At 47.5% G+C, this 17,882-nt stretch overlaps 2 protein-coding genes across 4 annotated transcripts in view; one reads left to right on the top strand and one right to left on the bottom strand.

Moving 5' to 3' along the window:
• Nucleotides 1-3,694, bottom strand: part of POFUT1 (protein O-fucosyltransferase 1) — a 35,703-nt gene extending 32,009 nt beyond the window's left edge. Inside the window, exons 1-2 of one of the 2 annotated variants that reach the window (XM_058286877.2) lie at nt 3,446-3,694; nt 1,656-1,777 (exon numbers count right to left, since the gene is read on the bottom strand). In XM_058286877.2, the coding sequence (XP_058142860.1) occupies nt 1,656-1,777; nt 3,446-3,578 (255 nt within the window). In that variant the 5' untranslated portion in view covers nt 3,579-3,694. The remainder of the gene's footprint in view (nt 1-1,655; nt 1,778-3,445) is intronic. The other variant, XM_058286878.2, reaches the window with a different exon arrangement.
• A 59-nt stretch (nt 3,695-3,753) lies between these two features.
• PLAGL2 (PLAG1 like zinc finger 2) lies at nt 3,754-17,422 on the top strand. 2 transcript variants are annotated; one of them, XM_058286874.2, is made up of 3 exons: nt 3,754-3,879; nt 9,307-9,680; nt 12,226-17,422. In XM_058286874.2, the coding sequence occupies exons 2-3, from the start codon at nt 9,421-9,423 to the stop codon at nt 13,454-13,456; spliced, it is 1,491 nt and encodes a 496-aa protein (XP_058142857.1). In that variant the 5' UTR covers nt 3,754-3,879; nt 9,307-9,420; the 3' UTR covers nt 13,457-17,422. The 2 variants fall into 2 exon arrangements, with proteins under 2 accessions (XP_058142857.1, XP_058142859.1); XM_058286876.2 differs by lacking the exon at nt 9,307-9,680 and having other exon boundaries at nt 3,779-3,879.
• The last annotated feature ends 460 nt before the right edge of the window (nt 17,423-17,882 follow it).

The following is a 17,882-nucleotide window of genomic DNA, read 5'->3' as shown; positions in this document are numbered from 1 at the left end:
AGACTTGTGGGGCCAGATGACAACAGGAGGTCAGGTGAGACAAAGACTGAGCAATGACCCTGGATTTGGTAAGTCCCTGGTTACCTCAGTGAGAACGGTCATGGTAGGGAAGGGGGAGCCCAAATGGACTGGGCTGAGAATCCCATAGAAAGCAAGGAAGTGAAGACTGTTGGCTGAGAATGTAAGGGGAGAGAGAGCAAGCAAACCAGAGGGAGACAGCTGGGCAATGTCTAAACTGTAACAGTTAAGTGTAAAACCTCAGGGCTACATCAATGGCTCCCAGTTACTGAGGACTTCCTGTGTCTGAAGCACTTTACACTGATGAGATCATCTGATCCTAAGAGGGAGGCCTACAACCCTTGCTCAAGGCAAATTACAATCGCTTGCTCACTTAATCCTTACCCTGGAAGGTAGGAGCAATTATTACCAGCCTATTTCAAAAGAGGAGGAAATTGAGGAGCAGAAAAGTAAAGTACCTTACCCAAATGTCCAAGCCAGGTTATGATCTTAGGTACTCTGGCTCTTAACCGATAACTGCTAACACCTTCTTTAACTACAGGCATGCAAACAGAAAAATAAAACCAACACAGAGAAACAGGTTTTAAGAATGAAATGCAGTGTTTTGAGCAGAATAAGTATAATTTTTGAAGTCTACTCAAAAATATTTAAGTCAACTCATTAAATACTAATTTAGCTACTACTAAGTGCTAGGCACCTGGGAATACAGTGTGAACAAAGACAGATACGGTCTGCCCTCCCTGAGCACTCAGGGTCAGTGGAGGACACAAAGAACAAGCAAGGAATTACAAGGGTGGGGAGCATCACCACAGGAGACAGAGGATGCCCAGACAGCCCCCAGAGAGGGGCACTGATGCAACAAGCAATTGGGGCTTGAGCTGTTCCCAAGGCAGAGACATCTAGGTGGCAACTGATGGACTATAAGGAGTTAGTCAGGGTAGAGAAAGGGCTCTCCAGGCAGGGGGACCAGTACACATAAAGACCATGCTTTCCAGATAATGAAGAACACAGGGAGGAGTTCAGCGTGGCAAGACATGTGCTTACTTCGCATGAGGCACTTAAGCCCTTTATGTCAGTTACCTCCATCAAAAACCTTCCCAACAACCTTTGAGTTTTATATATTAGGAAACGGGGGTTCAAAAAGATTAGGGAACTTGTCCAAGGTAGCACAGGTTGTTAGTAGCAGAGCTGGAATTCACATCTATGTCTGTCTGACTCCAGAGCCTGTGACCTGAGCTTAAAGCCTCCATTTCCAGCCCTGGTTGGTCCCATCCTCTCTGGTCAAAAGGTGATGGGCTGAGAGGCAGTGCTGGAACCAGACTGCCTGGGATTGTGGCTTTAGGCAAGTTATTAACTAACCAGTTGCTTCTTTGAAACTATCGGAGCATACTTACCTCAAAGGAATGAGAAAGAAATGAGCTAATCTTCATGCAGTGCTCAGAATAGTGCCTGGCACACAGCAGGCACTGCATAAATGTTAGCCATTGTTATTCCAGGGAAGACAGTAGTAGTGGGTGGGTGGTAGGACAAGCCTGGGGAGTGGGAGGTAAAGCCTAGAGAAGGACTTTGGCGTCAAGCAGAGATAAAAAGGGTTGGGGAAGGGTGGACAAGGGCCAAGGTCAGCAGGAGGCACTCACGTTGGTGAAAGGAGGCTTGTGATGCTGGTACTCAATCCAGGGGGGTACAGCCAGGGTACGGTTCAACAGCTTTGCAAATGCCAGGGAGCCCAAGAAGTGATCAGCCTGGTTTCCGAAGCGCCCTAGGAACAGTATACTGGGGGTGAGGTGAGGCCTAAGGTATCTAGGACTTGGGGTGTGCAGGATTTAGAAAGGAGGTGGAAGCAGGGGTGGGGAAGGCCATGAGACCAAGGAGAGCTGGGGGAGCTGGCAGCATGGAATCCAGTCTGGCCTCCTGGCTCTGGCATTCGCGGCCCTTCGGCCCCTGCCCGTTCTGCTTCAGTCACTCCAGATTCCTTGCTGTTTCTCAAACATGCTCTACACTTCTCATATCCATCCCATACCTGTCCTTTTACTCCCTCAGCCAGGAATGCCTTTCCACCTCTATCTCCACTCACCTGTGAATTAAGAAGCAACTCCAGGGCCTTATTCAATGGGACCTATCCACCAACTCCCCACTCTACTCACTCCCTCCTTAGATTTGAGTTACTTCTGGTTCTTCACTTTTCCTTGAATGTGCTTTCCCACTTTCTGGCCTTTACATTGGCTGTTTCATTAGCCTGTGAATGCCTCAGGAGTATTATCCTGTCAGATTCTTGTTATCCCCATTGTGGCATCTATTTTTTCATTCCACACATATTATCGAGAGGCCACAATGTGCCAGGCTCTATGCTGAGTACTGGGATACAGGAATGAGCAAAAAGTGCAAGATCTCTGCCCTCAAGGCACTCACAGTCTAATTGGGGGGACACTAAACATGTAGACAAATAATATACAATGATAAATTTTGATAATTGCAAGGAAGAAATGAAAAACATTTGATAATAGAGAATGAGGTGATTACTTGGGTTGAGGTTAGCAAAGTCCTTTCTGGACACTTGAGACTTGAAGGATGGGAAGGAGATGGTCAGGTAGAGGTGAAGGGGAAGGCCTTCTAGACAGAGTGAATAGCACATTCGATAGCAAAGACTGGAAGACCTGAGAATGTCTGATAAACAGAAAAGTTGTTCAGTGTGTCAGGGCAGGAGGGTGTGGTGGAGATGACCAGCATGCACCAAATCAAGCAGAGCCTTGAAGTCCATGTCAGAAGTCTGGAAGTCTTTGAAGGGTTTTAAGAAGGAATGACTTTTACAGTGACGATCCACGACCCTATTTAAATAGCACCCCTCATCCTCCCTTACATTCCCCCAACCCTGCTCTATTTTATTTTTCCACAGCATATTTCGCCTTTTAAGATTCTAAGTAATTTACTTATTATTTTTTTCAGGCCTACTTTTATTGTCTGTCTCTCCAAACTAAAATGAGGATTCTACAAGGACAGAATCTGTTCTTATTCAGCGCTGTGTCTCCCGGGCAGAAAACAGAGCAGGCACCCTATAAATATTTATTGAATGAACGAAAGAATCGCCCACAGCCAGCGTGGGTCAGTGACATCCAGGTCCTGCCCCATTAACTCCATTTACTATACTTCGGGCTGCCTTAGACCCACAGCTCCGTCCATTACAAACTGCAGGCCCTCGCGCAAGACACGTGACCTCTCCCGGTCTCAGTTTTCTCTTCTGTCAAATGGAAGGCTGGGCACAGGGACCACGTACAGTGGCCTTGCAAGAGGGAAAGACTGGAGAGGAGTGGGCCCTGCCTCCACGCTGGGTTCACTCCTGGATCTGTCAAGGTGTCGCTGGGCGCGTCGGAGAAGTGGCCTCTCTCTGGGCCTCAGTTTCTCTGTGAGCAGAGGGCTCGGGAGGCCTTACCCATGCAGGGGCAGTAGAGCAGGTAACCGGCCGGGTCCCAGGAGCCCGCAGGCAGCCCCGGGAGCGGCAAAAGCAGCAGCAAGAGGGACAGGCGCAGCGATTGAGGCGGCGATGCCCAGGCGGTGGCACCCATGTCGCCTCCGGGGCCTTAGAGCGCCGCGGCGCGGAGGCGGGAAGCGATGGAGGAGCACAAGCGTCCGCCCCGCTCCCGGCGGTCCCTGCGCGCCGCCCGCGCACTGCTCCGGCTTCTCTAGCCCGCGGCCGAAAGGTACCATAGAGAGCCCCCGGCACCGCCCCCTCCACGGCCTGAGCGCCCGCTCGCGCGGCTCCCACAATGCACCGCACAATGGCCCGACCGCCGCCACTACCGGGGCCTGAGCGGGCCTGGCGGAGCCCGAGCGCGGCCCGGTCCGCAGCGCGGGGCTCCGAGTGCGGTGAGTGCCGGCTAGGGCCCAGAGGGACGGCGGGGAGCGGGGCGGGGATCCGTCTCGCTGCGCCCTCGCGCCCGCCACCGGAGCGGCGGCGCCCCTCATCTCGGGCCCCTCAGCGCGGTCACCCATACCCCCGACCTGGGGCCCCCTCCACCCCAACGCGGGCCCATATACATCCAGGGTGACGAAAACTTTTCCTGGGCCTGAAACCTGGGTCTGGAGGACCCAAATAAGCCCCGTTGGCTCTTCCCTTCCGACACTTGGAGACGGAGTCCTGAGGGGCCCCCACTCCCGAACCTGGAGTCTCCCTGGAGACCCAGATAACGCGCTCCCGACCTTACCAGGGATCCGGGTCTGAGGGGCGCAGATAAGCTGCACCTGCTCCCTCCCCTCAGACACGCCTACTCAGACCCACATAACCCCCTCTTTCCTGCTCCCAGTAGCCCCTCTTTATCCTCTGTTTCTTTTTCCAGACCCACCTAACCCCTTTTGAGGCTTTCCTAAATATTTGGGTCTGGAGAACCCAAATAAGCCCTATTTCAGCCCTGAAGAGGTCCCTCTTCAGTGACCATAGCCCCAAACCTTAAACATCTTCCATCTAGTTACCCATTTTGAGAATATCTTGAAATTCAGGGTATTTATTTCTGACTCTCCTCAATCCCTGGAGCCGTCCAACCCTCATAATCCTATTTCTTTCTTTTGGAGGTCCATTAGAGACCCAGATAACTTGCTTGTGATTCTTTACCATACTTTCTTTTCTTTCCCATTCTTGAGCCCCCTCTTCAGACTTTTCCTTTGAATTTCCATCCCTTCTTTGGCTACAGTCCATTCCCATCTCTCCCAGCCCCATGGGAATTTGGCCTTCCCCACTACACATTGGGGTGGTAAAGAAGCTGGCCTGGGAAGCAGGCTGGGTTCCCTCCAAATCCAGTCCCACACCATGGCCCACGCTTGGTAGAGAAAAGGGACCTGTAAGGCAAGGAATAAGGGGACAATTGAGGTGCAGGAGTTGTTGGTGCTTTCACCTGCAAGTGTAGCTGTCTCCAGGCTTGTGTGTTTTTCCATCTGTCAGCCTGGGATCATGAAAGGGCCTGATTTGGCCTTGGGTTTCTAACCATCCCCCTTCCCCTAATAAGGTGAGGCCACCCGGTGTGTGTGTGGGGGGTCTGATCAGGTTTCTTAGCTTGGAAAGTGGGACTGTAATTAGTTGCGGCCATTTGCTCAAGGACTCCCTAGGAGTGGGAGGCAGCGGGAATCAGAGGAAATAGTGAATCAAAGAGACTCCAAAGAGGGCCTACCTACATTGACAGAACTACTGGCCTGAGAGTAAATCCAACCCCTGTTAATCCTGTTTGATGTCTCTTGGACTGGTGCAAGTCATTGAGACTCTCCAGCCTCTCTGTAATTTAATTCTCCCACCACTCTGGACTCTGTGTGTGATAGCTATTCCCATTCCCCCTTTACTTTCCACTATTTTCCAGCCAGCCTGTGAGTCTTGGATTTGTTTCTGGTGCTCAAGGTCAGGACCTGTTTTTTCTTTCCTCTTAAGTTTATTTATAATTTCATAGTTTCTATTTTAGGTTCTGCTTAAGGGCAGGTTCTGTCCACCCCAAGGAACGTTCCTGGGTGTGTTTCCTCCTCAGCAGGTGCTGAATTGAGTTCTTCAGATCCCCAAGTAGCTCTTGGGCAGGAGGGATAAAAGCTATTTTAGGGTAGTCACTGAAGTGGAGCTGTTAATCCTCTGTGGGTCTCTCTGGTTAAGAACACTCAGTGATTAACCCTTCCCTTGCTGCAGGGAGGCTATCTCTCTAGAGTATTTGGGTTGGGGGGGGGGCGGATTCCAGTAAAGCAACTGAAGGTGGGAACATGCAACTCAATACAGAGACAAAGATAATAGCTGCCTTTTGTTGGGCACTTAAAGCAGGCCAAGCCCTGTGCTGAACTCTTTGCATGCCTAACTAAAATAGTCCTCACAACAAGCCTGTGAGGTAAGTATTTTTAGCTGTAAGATGAGGAAACAGGCTAATATAATGGAGAAAGAATCTAGTTTCTATAGGGATGATGTAACACCATAAAAACTATAGTTTTGTCAGAGGACAGCAGGCATCATGGCACACAATAGAGGACAGACCGACTGGGGAGCAATTTGTCTGCATTTCACCTTTCAGACAGGGTCATACAGAATTTTAACAAGCTTTCCTATTTGGGTTATGGAGCCTTAATAATTGAAGGGGTTTGTAAAGTGGGTATCTGGGCTTGAGAGAACACTGGGCCAGGAGATGGGGCTGAAGGAATTGGGGCTGGTTAAAGGGGTTGTGCTGAGGGTTAGTTGTGGGGGAAAAGGGGAAGGCCGTGTTCTGGGGAGATGTTGGGAAGGGAAGGAAACTCACTCTGAGGCCTGAGAAGTAACTTAAAGCCTAGGGGGAGGGGCGAGGGTGGGTGGGGAGAAGTACTTAGGCACTGCAGGAAAAGAGGCAAATGCAATTTAGATCTCAGAGAGGGCACTGCATGTATTCAGCACACATTTTATGCCAGACTCTTTGAAGAATATTATTTCACATAATCCCTCACAAGAATCCTGTAGGTAGAGAGGAGAACTCTATTTTAGAAATTGGGGAAACAGGTTCAAAGGATTAAAGTAACCTGTCCATGGTTTGTTTCACAGCCAGTAAGTGGCAGCTCTTCTGACACAAAGTCCAAGGTTCTTTCCATGCTGCCTCCCCCTTCAGATCAAGTGCCGGAAGGAATCTTAGGCTGAAAATGTACTGAATTATACCGGCCAATGGGAGGGATTGTGTTTGTTTTATGGAAACAGGTTCTGTCAGCTTCTCTATGGTTAAGGTTAGAGCATGAGACCAGAAGAGCAGCTTTGAAAGAAGCAGAATTCCTTCACAGTTTTGCTGAGGAAGGAGAAGTCTAAAGGAACAGGCCTTCTGATTATGTGAGACAAGCCCAGGAATCTCCCTTGGATTAGAGGAGTTTGCAGACAAAGGACAGGGGAAGAGATGATATAACAGCATAAGCAGCAGGCATCATGGCACACAATAGAGGACAGACAGACTGGGAAGCAATTTGTCTCTGTTTCAGATCCCCAAAAGGGTTCCCAAGGTAACACTACCAGCTTTGTTTGTCCAACAGTCTGCCACTGAACTTAGGTATAGACTTCATTGTGCTTTTTTAAAAACTTAGGAGAGTAGGATCAGGGTGTTAGCTGTTTTCTTTTTAAAGCTACAACCCCATTAAATGCAGATCAAGGTGAGCACATGGCTGCTACTCTCCTCCATTGGTTCTTTTTATCAGTACAACCTCGTGAGCTCTTCTTGGCCACCACCAGCCTCTTTCCTAGAAGCCTGTTACTCACTTTTTCAGTAACAGCATACTAAACTGCTGTGTCTTGTTTGTGCTTATTCAGGAGAACAGATGAGTTGGATGTGTGGGAGGTGGGGGACGTGCCATTCTCTTTCTGAGTTTGCATGGAGTTTCCAGGGCTAGGCTCCTTCTTATATTAGCCAGAGTTATACTACCTGCTTCCCTTTGGCAACCATTCCCACTTTCCCAGAGGCTGAGGTGCATGATTTCAGAGATCAAGGGGGACCAGAATTTGACTTTGAAGGGAGAGAGGGAGTTCCCCCCCAAACCAGACATGCACACTCGTGCTTGCTCTGTACCCAGTTTCAAGGTACATAGTAATCAGTGGTATTATAAGTGGGTAATTCCATCTTCTTGAGAAGGAAGAGGGGGGGCTTAAAACAATGAAAGCTAGACTCCGAGGCCTTTGAGGTTTATAGTGAAGCAGGCATATATGTCATGATGACTCGAAAGCTCAAATGGGACTAGTTTTTAATACTCCCTTCCCCTCCCCAACTTGTGACTCATGCAAAATGCAGTCACCTTTGTGCAGATCTTTTCTAGGCAAATCCACTGGTGATGGGGAAATGTTTATCAGATTACATTGCAGTGTTCCTTCAACAAGAGGAATGGTTCCTGAACAGGACATAGCTTATGTTAATGATGACCAAAGCTCTCTTTGGTCATGAACCTGCTGATCCTATCATCTTGTTCATGGCCAGTCTGTTGGATGAAATGGTCACTGTAAGCAGCAGGTGCTAATGAGCTGAGCAAGCACTCTGTGGCCCTTCAGCTAGTTTGTGTGGTTAGAGCCTTTCCCTGATCCTTGTGGACTATCCTAGGATACCCCCTTTCCGTCCTTCACATGGAAAAGCCTCATGACCAAATTTTGTCATAATCTCCTCAAAGGGAATTCCCCTGTTATAACAGGTTGTGTTGTAGTTGGCAATGTGTGCTGAGCTTAGAAGTATGAATGTGGGTCTGTCATCCCCCCTTTTAGCGTCAATACAGTAACTCCTATCCTCTTTTCTTCTGAGTTGGTGCCAGGAAAGGAGTCATGCCACTCTTTGTTCCAGCCTCCCCCCTCCCCATACCACTTCTACCCAGCCAAGAGAAAGGATCAGAATTCAGTATTTTGGCTACCTACTTTGGAAGGGCTGGGAATCCAGTTTAAACTGGAATGTCCTAGGCCTAAGTTAGCTCCTGAGAAGCAGCTTGCATTCATTTGACTAAGTTACCTAAAAAAAATTGAGATTATTTTTCTAGGTACGTTGTGAAGAGAGAGAGAGATGATCTGAGCCCTTAAAGAAATTCTTACTACAAGTCTGTTACCTGCTCATAATGGGGAAATGCACATATGCTTTGAGAGTCTATAGGAGGTGCCACTTAGCATCTTGGGGTATTAGGCCAAGACACCAAGAGACCCAGAGAGGTGGTAGAGGTCTGGGTGGAACCAGTACTGGTTTAGGGGAAATACTAAGCATGCCATTGCCTTCTCTGACAGAACTTCCTGATATTGATGTACTGCTGAGAAACAGATCCAGCCCCAGTTCCTAGATAGGGTCTGACTTTGCAGAGTGTAAATTTCCTAAGTAAAGCGTTCTCTTTTCTCTGTTGCCTTTTGGACATTTTACTGCTCCTTAGCACCTCCATAAAGAAAGTGTTGGATGAAGGGGGAGGTAGGGTAAAGAAGAGGAGGAGGGACTGTTACTCTAGGTTTAGTGGAAAGGATGTAAAAATGAAGTCAGAAGAGAAAGTTTGGAGTTTTAGGCCTTTTACTTTCTCAGGTTATATCATTTATTAGCCCAGATGGTTCTAGTAATAGCACTTATCACTAAGCACTTACTAGGTGCTCAGCCTTCTGCTGGATGCTTTATATTCATTAACTCATTATTCAAAACATCTCTTGATTTAGGGGATTATTAAGCCCATCTGATTAATGGGAAAACAAGTTAGGGAAGTAAGCTCACGTTACACAGCTTCTAAGTGAAAGGGCTGGGTTTGGAATGGGAATCTGTCTTCCTCCAGAGCCCATGTTTTTATGGTATTGGGCTCCCTAACACAGGTGTTCTGATGTTTCAGGTGAAGAGATTGTTTTCTGAAGGCTGCGTTGGAGGCTGTGACAGAGCAGAGAGCCTGTGTGGAGCTGATGGGGAGGCTTTCTGAATAACATGGCCCTTCGCCATTAGCCTTGCCATGACCACATTTTTCACCAGCGTCCCCCCCTGGATTCAAGATGCAAAGCAGGAGGAGGAAGTGGGCTGGAAAATAGTTCCCAGGCCTCGTGGCCGGGAGGCGGAGAGTCAAGTGAAGTGCCAATGTGAAATCTCGGGGACGCCCTTCTCAAATGGGGAGAAGCTGAGACCTCACAGCCTCCCCCATCCAGAGCAGAGACCATATAGCTGCCCACAGCTGCACTGTGGCAAGGCTTTTGCCTCCAAGTACAAACTGTATAGGTAGGTGACATTCCCAGACCTCTTTCTGCCCCAGGGTTCCCAGAGGACAAAGTCAGAGAGACCCCACTGACTGTGGGGCTTTATCTGTAGTAGAGGAGTGGAGGTTAATTTGTCCCACAAGTGTCCCCTGAATACCAACCATTTGAGGTCACTTGCTAAAAAACAATGGTGGTAGTTTTTATTAAAAAACTAGAATCTGGTGGGTACAATAACCAGCAGCCACAAACAAACTAAACACTTTTTAAAATATTATCTGTCCCCACCCCTATCAGTGTAATAGTGAGAATCATAGCTGGAAGTTGGAGTCAATCTTAAAACTTGAGAAGGAAAAAGAGACCCTCTGGTTCCAGTCTGTACATTTTTAAGTGGAGGCTTGGAGAGGGGAAGTCACTTACCTAAGATCACATAGCTTCTTAGGTGCCAAGCTCAATTCCAGGTCCTGTAGTGCCTCTTCTCCTGAACCAGCCTGTCACTGTGATTATTCTTTCTCTATAGAGTTCCTGGTGTCTTCTTGGTCAGTGGCCTTTCTGAAATATGAAAGCTCAAGAACCCTTATGTAAAGTGTAATAGAATGTGAAGGCCCCTGTATAAGGCTAACATGGCAGAGCAGCTTTGATGGGAAGGGAAGCCTAGTCTGAAGCTCTTTTTTTTTTTTTTTCATTCTTTTCCATCAGAGGAACTGTGAACATGCCCTTTACAAATGAATTGATAGGCCTGATGCACAGCAATCCAAACATCCTCTATCCCAGCTATTATTTATTGAGCTCCTGCTACATACCAGATACTGTGCTTTATTTCAGGAAGAGAATAGCAAACCAGACAGATGGGAACTGCTGGTCTTCCTTGAGTTTACAATATAATAGTGGTGGCAGACAGCAAACAAGTAAATATATGGACAAAAGAACAGTAGAAAGCTTCAGTTCCTCATCTGAAAAACATAGTTGATATGCTGGAACTAAAACAGGTGATAGGGCAATGTGGTAGCCAGGATTCGCTTTGTTAACAGTTCTGTGGTCCTCAGAAATGCTTTGATTTTCTATGTGCTCCTCTGTCTCAGGTGGACTGCAGTTAGGGCTATTCTTTTAGACATTCTTAGTGACAGTCTGGGTGCCAATGGCAGGCTCCAGGAAATGTTCTGGGCTAGGAGGCAACCCTGACTCTATACATAAATCACTGCACGACTTTAGGTGAATTACTAAACCTTTTTGGGCCTACAAAATGAGGGAAATGGACTGTGGTTCAGTCAGCACCTCCCCTCATACTTTATGATGTCAATTATGTTACAGGAGGGCAACAGCAACCCTCATAGGCATGCGTACTTGCACATTTTGTGAGGGTCATGAGTCTGTTTGATACCTTTCAGGTAGGAAAGATCACTGAGTGCTATGTCAGAGACAGCCATGACATACTTTAGTAAACCCAGGCCTCAAGAAGGTCTGTGTTTAAATCCAGCCCCTGCCACTTACTGACTTGTAGGTGGGGCAACCCTGCATTTCAGCCTCCTCATCTGGAGAGCAAGTCTTGCTGAATTGATTCTGAATGTACAGTAGAGCTGTGGATTGCCATTTCTGAGCTGCTTTCCAGCCAGATGGAAGCAAGTAAATCAGGGGACACTGAGATGCCAGACCATTAAAACACTTTAAATTTTTACTGGTTTACATGGCAAACAGTTCAAATAGTACAAGTGGACATGCAGTGAAAATGAATTGTCCTCATACCTGAAACCATCACTCCCCTCTTTTCTCTTTCCTAAAGGTAGCCAGAGGTTAGTTTCTTGTGTATTCTTTCTGAGACATTCAAACTTGTGTTCCTTACCCCCCCTTTTTTTCCAAAAGGGATCGTATTACATACACTACATTTAATCTTCCTTTTTCACTTAGTCCCAGGAGTCTTGGAAGATTGTTCCAGATTATGAAGTTTAGAAACATTTCATTGACCCATTATTGGTGTCATTTTTTATTTTTTAAATTTAAGTTTTTGGAAAGGAAATACTTTCATGTGATTCAAAATTCAAAAGGTTCCAAAAATCAAAAGGTACCAAGGTTGATAAAAATTCACCCATCCATAAGCTGCCCACTTCTCACTTTAGGCAACCGTTGTCAGTTTCTTGTATTCCTTTCAGAAGTATTTTAAGCACATTCAGGCAAACATGCATGTGTTTCCCCCTTTTGTATAGATGTAATTCTATTTAACATGAAGTATTCTGTCTCTTTGCTCTTCTCTCCTTATTGTATCATAGAAGTTTGTTCCATGTGGGTATGTTTTTTTAAAAGTTGTCATTTTATGAACTTTCCATCATTTATTTAACCAGTCCCCTATTGATAGGCATTCAGGTTGTTCCTTATTTTTTTTGAAGAATAGAAGTACATATATGATTTTGCAGGTGGGCAAGGATACCTATAGAATAAGTTGGCATAGTATTCCATTATATGGCTCTATTATAATTTTTGTATCAAGTTCCCTGTTAATGGACACCTTGGTTGTCCAGCCAGCCCTTGTGATCTCCCTTCTTTCTGCTTTCTCTGTCCTCCAACCCCACCCCCAGGCACATGGCCACCCATTCGGCCCAGAAACCCCACCAGTGCATGTACTGTGATAAGATGTTTCATCGCAAGGACCATCTGCGGAACCACTTGCAGACCCACGACCCAAACAAAGAGGCCCTTCACTGTTCTGAGTGCGGTAAGAATTACAATACAAAGTTGGGCTATCGGCGCCACTTGGCCATGCACGCTGCCAGTAGTGGCGACCTCAGTTGCAAGGTGTGCCTGCAGACTTTTGAGAGTACTCAGGCCCTGTTAGAGCACCTGAAGGCCCACTCACGCCGGGTAGCAGGTGGTGCTAAGGAGAAGAAGCACCCCTGTGACCACTGCGACCGGCGGTTCTATACTCGTAAGGATGTGCGGCGGCACCTAGTGGTGCACACAGGCCGGAAGGACTTCCTCTGTCAGTACTGTGCCCAGCGGTTCGGCCGCAAGGACCACCTGACGCGACATGTCAAGAAGAGCCACTCACAAGAGCTGCTCAAGATTAAGACAGAGCCAGTGGACATGTTAGGCCTGCTCAGTTGCAGCTCCACAGTCAATGTAAAGGAAGAGCTGAGCCCTGTGCTGTGCATGGCCTCTCGGGACGTGATGGGGGCCAAGGCCTTTCCTGGCATGTTGCCCATGGGCATGTATGGTGCCCATATCCCTACAATGCCCACTGCGGGCATGCCACACTCCCTGGTGCACAACACACTGCCCATGGGTATGAGCTACCCTCTGGAATCCTCACCTATCTCTTCCCCAGCTCAGCTCCCTCCAAAATACCAGCTTGGATCTACCTCATACTTGCCCGACAAATTGCCCAAAGTGGAGGTGGATAGTTTTCTGGCGGAGCTTCCTGGAAGCCTGTCTCTCCCATCTGCCGAACCCCAGCCCGCCTCACCTCAGCCGGCGGCAGCTGCGGCCCTCCTAGATGAAGCACTGCTCACTAAGAGCCCCGCCAACCTCTCTGAGGCCCTCTGCGCTGCTAATGTGGACTTCTCTCACTTACTGGGCTTTCTTCCACTCAATCTTCCCCCGTGTAACCCGCCAGGGACCACAGGAGGCCTGGTCATGGGCTACTCCCAAGCCGAGGCACAGCCCCTTCTCACCACTTTGCAAGCTCAGCCTCAAGATTCCCCGGGAGCTGGGGGTCCACTGAACTTTGGGCCGCTGCACTCCTTACCTCCTGTCTTCACCTCTGGCTTGAGCACCACCACCCTGCCTCGTTTCCACCAGGCATTCCAGTAGCCCCCAAGCAGGCCCCTAGCTTGCTCCTCTACTCTGTCAGGGAGCCTCAGTATCCGCCCCATCTGCATCCTATATGAAGGCAGCTGAGCTTTCAGAGCTGGGTGCAAAGAGAAAAAAATTCCAGTGTCTGTATGGAGCACTTGGTTTGGGGGTTCAGGCTCCAGGATCAATTCCAGGAAGAGCCTTGAGTCTCAACCCCATGAAAAGATTGCATAACATAGGACTTTAGGTATTACTTTTTAAAATATCTGAATCGGGAGCCACACTTAGCCCTCTCCCTCTCCAAAGCATCAGAACCTCCTTCTCTTTGGGAAGAGGGAGGCCTCCTGGAGATGCAGAAACGGTGAAGGTTTCACCTTGGATGACCTCGAGAGAAATAGCCCAAGAAGCCCGCCTTCTGGTGCTGACTTGCAGATCTGACAAGTCAGTCGGTCAGGCCCTGCTGCAAAGGGTCACTTGGCTCCATCACCTGCCTCCAACCAGTAGGCAGGAGAGAGGGCCTCTCTTCCTCCCTATCACCCCCATCTCTCCTGTACCAACACCTCCATTTTCAGTCAGTGTTGTCCAGCAACGGTACAGTTTACACAGTCGTCTCAGACACACCATTTCACCTCCCCTGCTGGGCTGTTAGCCTTAGGATGATTGTAGTGAACCTTGTTTACACACCGTGAATCCATTCCCACCCGTCCATTCCAGTTGGCACCAGCCTGAACCATTTGGTACCTGGTTTTAACTGGAGCCCTGTTTACAAGGCGGAGTCGGGTCTTGCTGACTTCTCTTCACTTGAGGTCACATTCTTCCCCCGTGGGGAAATAAACTGACTTTGGACTGCTTCAGTCTCTGCCATCTTCCATGACTGCGTCTGTTCCTGCCTTCCTCGGCAGTGTCCACAGGAGACAGGCAAGAAGATGGGACCAGTTTTTTCACAGGTCTGCAACTCTATTTTTCTCCAAGTACATCATGACCCCCTCATCCTTCTTTTGAACTGGAAAGGAGAAGAAATGAAAGGCATGCCCCCTACCATAACCTCCCCATTCCGTGACCCCCACCCCGAACATCATGAGCTATTGTTATTAGTCTTGGAAGGAGGGACTCTGGGTTCTAGGCTGGTGTGAGTAACAAAGGAGAGGGTGTGACCCCCTCATTTGTTTCTCTCCTATCTGTCCCTTTTCTAAGAAGCTGGAATTATTAGAAGAAGAATTTTCCAGAAAGTTAGGATTGGGAAGCTAGTTGAATTCTAACCTGTGGGTGCACTGTTGCCTCCAATACTAAACTTTTTCTTAGCCACGATGTCCCTTCTCTCCTCTGCTTTGTAGTTCCCCATGGACTCAGGGCCACTTGCATAGGTTCTTCTCTGCTCTCTGTCAAAGAACTTCTACCTTCCTCTCGTGGCCCCTCCCCCTTAGTTTTGCCCCCCAATACCCAACATGGGTGCTTGCCCCAAGTGATTAGTTCTCGTCTGACTTGTGGGTCTCTCCTGCCACAGACTGCAGAGCCCTTGCCCAGAACTCAACCCAAACCCATCCCTGCTTCATCTCAGTTCTTCATGGACTTTGCTTTTCCCATTCATGGGAGGGAGCTCAGGGACCACCTCTTGAGACACCTCCTCTGATTCAGAAAACACACTTCTACCTCTTTACTGTTAACTCCTACAAGTGCAGCCAGCAGTTTCTGGGTACTTTCCTCAGCAGGTGTCTCATGCTGGCTTCTTCACTAGGGTTTCAGAACAAACTACCAAGGAACTGCCTTGTTGCTCAAGCCTCAACTTCCAGTCTCTTTCCCCTTCTATGTGCAGATCACTTTGGTTTATTGTCAGGAACTGAGCAGGTCCAAGACTCTTCTCCAGCCGAGGCCAGTACTCCTTGTTGGAGGTGAGAGCCTTAAAATTGAGCTCCCCTGACCTGTTTGGAAGCAATGGAGTAAATAAGCGTGTTTTGATTTAGGCAAGGTAGCTTGTTATACCTTTAAAAAAAAAAAAAAAAAAAAAAAAAAAACGTCTGGCAAGTTTAGAATCAGACTAGGTGATTTGCTTTTAAAAATTAGTTTCAGTGAGTCCCAGGGACTAATTAAGGTTTATTTTTTAAAAAGCGTCCACCTTGGTACGCAGCCACCTCCTGCATGCTGTGCATGTTATTGGGACTCGTGTTAAAGGTAATGGTTGATATGTGAGAATCCAAGAGGAACTCCCTGCTGCCATTTTCCTTAAGGTATCTGGTCTTCATCACTAGACCCAGTAACCCTATTCTCACTTCCTGCCACCCTTCCTGCACCCTTGGTTCACAGAGGCAAATGGGCCTCTGCTATGGATGATAAAGTCCTGGGCTGCTGTTAGAGGGGTCCTCTCCTCTCTGCCTGCTCTTTACCATTCCTTCCTTGAATTCTCTACTCCCATTAGTGATCCTGATGAACTCATAGGACAGACAAAGCAACTATTTAAAACCTCGTTCCTGGGGCTTTGTTGTTCCCTCCTTCCCTGGCTGTCTTCTCCTTGCCTTCCTTACTCCTAGCTGCCTCCCTCTATCCTGTCTCTCCCTTCTTTTTTCCCTCAGTGTCCTCACTGCCCACTAGAAATTGCCCTATCACTGTGAACTTTGCTGGTACAGAGAAACATCTGCCTTCACCTTTTTTTTGGACAATGGCCACTCAGCTATTTCTTAAACCTCCTTTTCCAAAATTAAAAAACAAAAACAAATCTATTTGCCTGGTTGTTCAAAGGATAAGAATAGCTTTATCCTATACTTAGTACTCAAACCCACTTTACTTCCCTTACTGAGGCCATGACAGCCTGAAGGCAGCTGCTCAGGATGGGAGCCATGGCGCATGGTGAAGACCAAATGGACCAGAAAAAGAGGGGTGATAACCCCTTTGCCCACAATCTCCCCTAGCCTTTGCCAGCCATCAGCTGCTCTGAAAGGGGCAAGTGTGCCTTCCACCCTGTATAGTAACTGGGCAGGGGCAGGGGCAGGGGCAGGTGCAGTCCTTGGGGGCCAGGCTCAAAGAATTTCTGTATTGGCTTGAAGAGGTGAGAGGCAGGGAAAGGAGTACCAATGAATTTTTCTCCTCAACTTTTTACAGATGGCATTTTGTTAATGGAAATCCAGGAAGCAGGTGTGATTACTTTTTTGCTCTTGCTCGTAGATATTGTCCTAAGTTGAAATTCTCCCACTGCCCTGAACTTTCTCTAGTAGCCCTTTAAATCCACCCCTTCCTTTTTGGTAGCTGTTTTCTTTACCCCTTCTCCACCTACCCTCTTTATCTAGGAGCTGTTTTTAAGCACGATTTTTTTTAAAACAGTTTATATTGTACAGCATCAATATTTTGCTTTTTAACAAGGATATTTATGTAATAAACTTTGCCTTAGGCAGGTGTTGGCCAGAAAAGTCCAGATTTCTCTGGGACCTCACCCTGGCCTCTCCTGGAGCTCTGAACCTGCTGTGGAAGGAATTGCCTGTGACCTTCACCACTGGAGAGTAGGGTCTGTGGCAAGGGAAAGGGGTGCTCCTGTCCTGACAGGACTGTGGTCATCTAGTGCCTCTATGGAGGGATTTGGAAGAAGTGTTCTATGCCCATTTCTTAAGGTATCAGCTGACTTCCTTAGCTGATTGTCCCAGGACACACCCTCCACCTCTATGTATCTGGTACTAGAACTCCTGACTCGCCACTCTTCCTTATGCCCCTCCCTTCCAGTGGTTAAGCTTTGCAGCCACTCTTTCGAAACGCCAGATTATTTAAAGAGAAAAATACAAGACAAAAACCTAGCACTTTGTAAACACAGTGAATAACCTCTTGGAGTATTTTTGGCTTTATATAAACAAGGTTTTTAATTGTAAAATATAAGTGCCATTAGAAAATGCACAAGGCGTATCTTTGTTAAAGTAGATTTTTCAATGTTTTACAGAATAACATTTTCAAAAAGTTTTTATAATGAAGTTCTTTATTAAAAACTTCTGAATGATGTGTTTGGAAGTTGTGAACCTGTCTGATTGGGAAAGGGCTGGAGAGAGACTGGGGAAGAATTGGAATATCCAGACATCATCCAAGGCATGATTGAGTGTAGGGCAGACAGTAACAGCTCACATTAGCACCTTCTATAAATTATGTACTTGAAATGAAGGATCTTAATTGGAGGTTTTTGAGGTAGGTGACATTCCATCTTTTAGATGTAAGGGTCAGAAAACCCAAATCAGATTAAACAGTAAAATTCCATGTAACTGAAAATACCAGGTGTAGAGCAATCTTGAAGTTGGAATTGACCCAGCACCTCCAACATGGTAGACCTCAGCATCCCTGTTTTTCAGTGCTCTATCTTGTGCAGTTGTAACTTGATCCTCAGGCCCTTGCCCACTTTGAATGCTGTCGTGATTCCACACTTCACTCTTAAATAGTGCTGACCAAGAGAAGAAAGGGATCCTTTACAGGTTCTCAG

Source organism: Dasypus novemcinctus, chromosome 24 (assembly GCF_030445035.2).
Source record: "Dasypus novemcinctus isolate mDasNov1 chromosome 24, mDasNov1.1.hap2, whole genome shotgun sequence".
NCBI classification, from domain to species: Eukaryota; Metazoa; Chordata; class Mammalia; order Cingulata; family Dasypodidae; genus Dasypus; species Dasypus novemcinctus.
The sequence above is the reverse complement of the archived record's forward strand: the minus strand, read 5'-3'. Positions and strand labels throughout refer to the sequence as shown.

Bases quoted from the DNA above. Each gene is read 5' to 3' on its own strand.
- PLAGL2 (XM_058286874.2), top strand. From the start codon at position 9,421: ATGACCACATTTTTCACCAGCGTCCCCCCCTGGATTCAAGATGCAAAG. The intron at 9,681-12,225 runs GTAGGTGACATT...CCCCACCCCCAG, and splicing joins TCCAAGTACAAACTGTATAG to GCACATGGCCACCCATTCGG.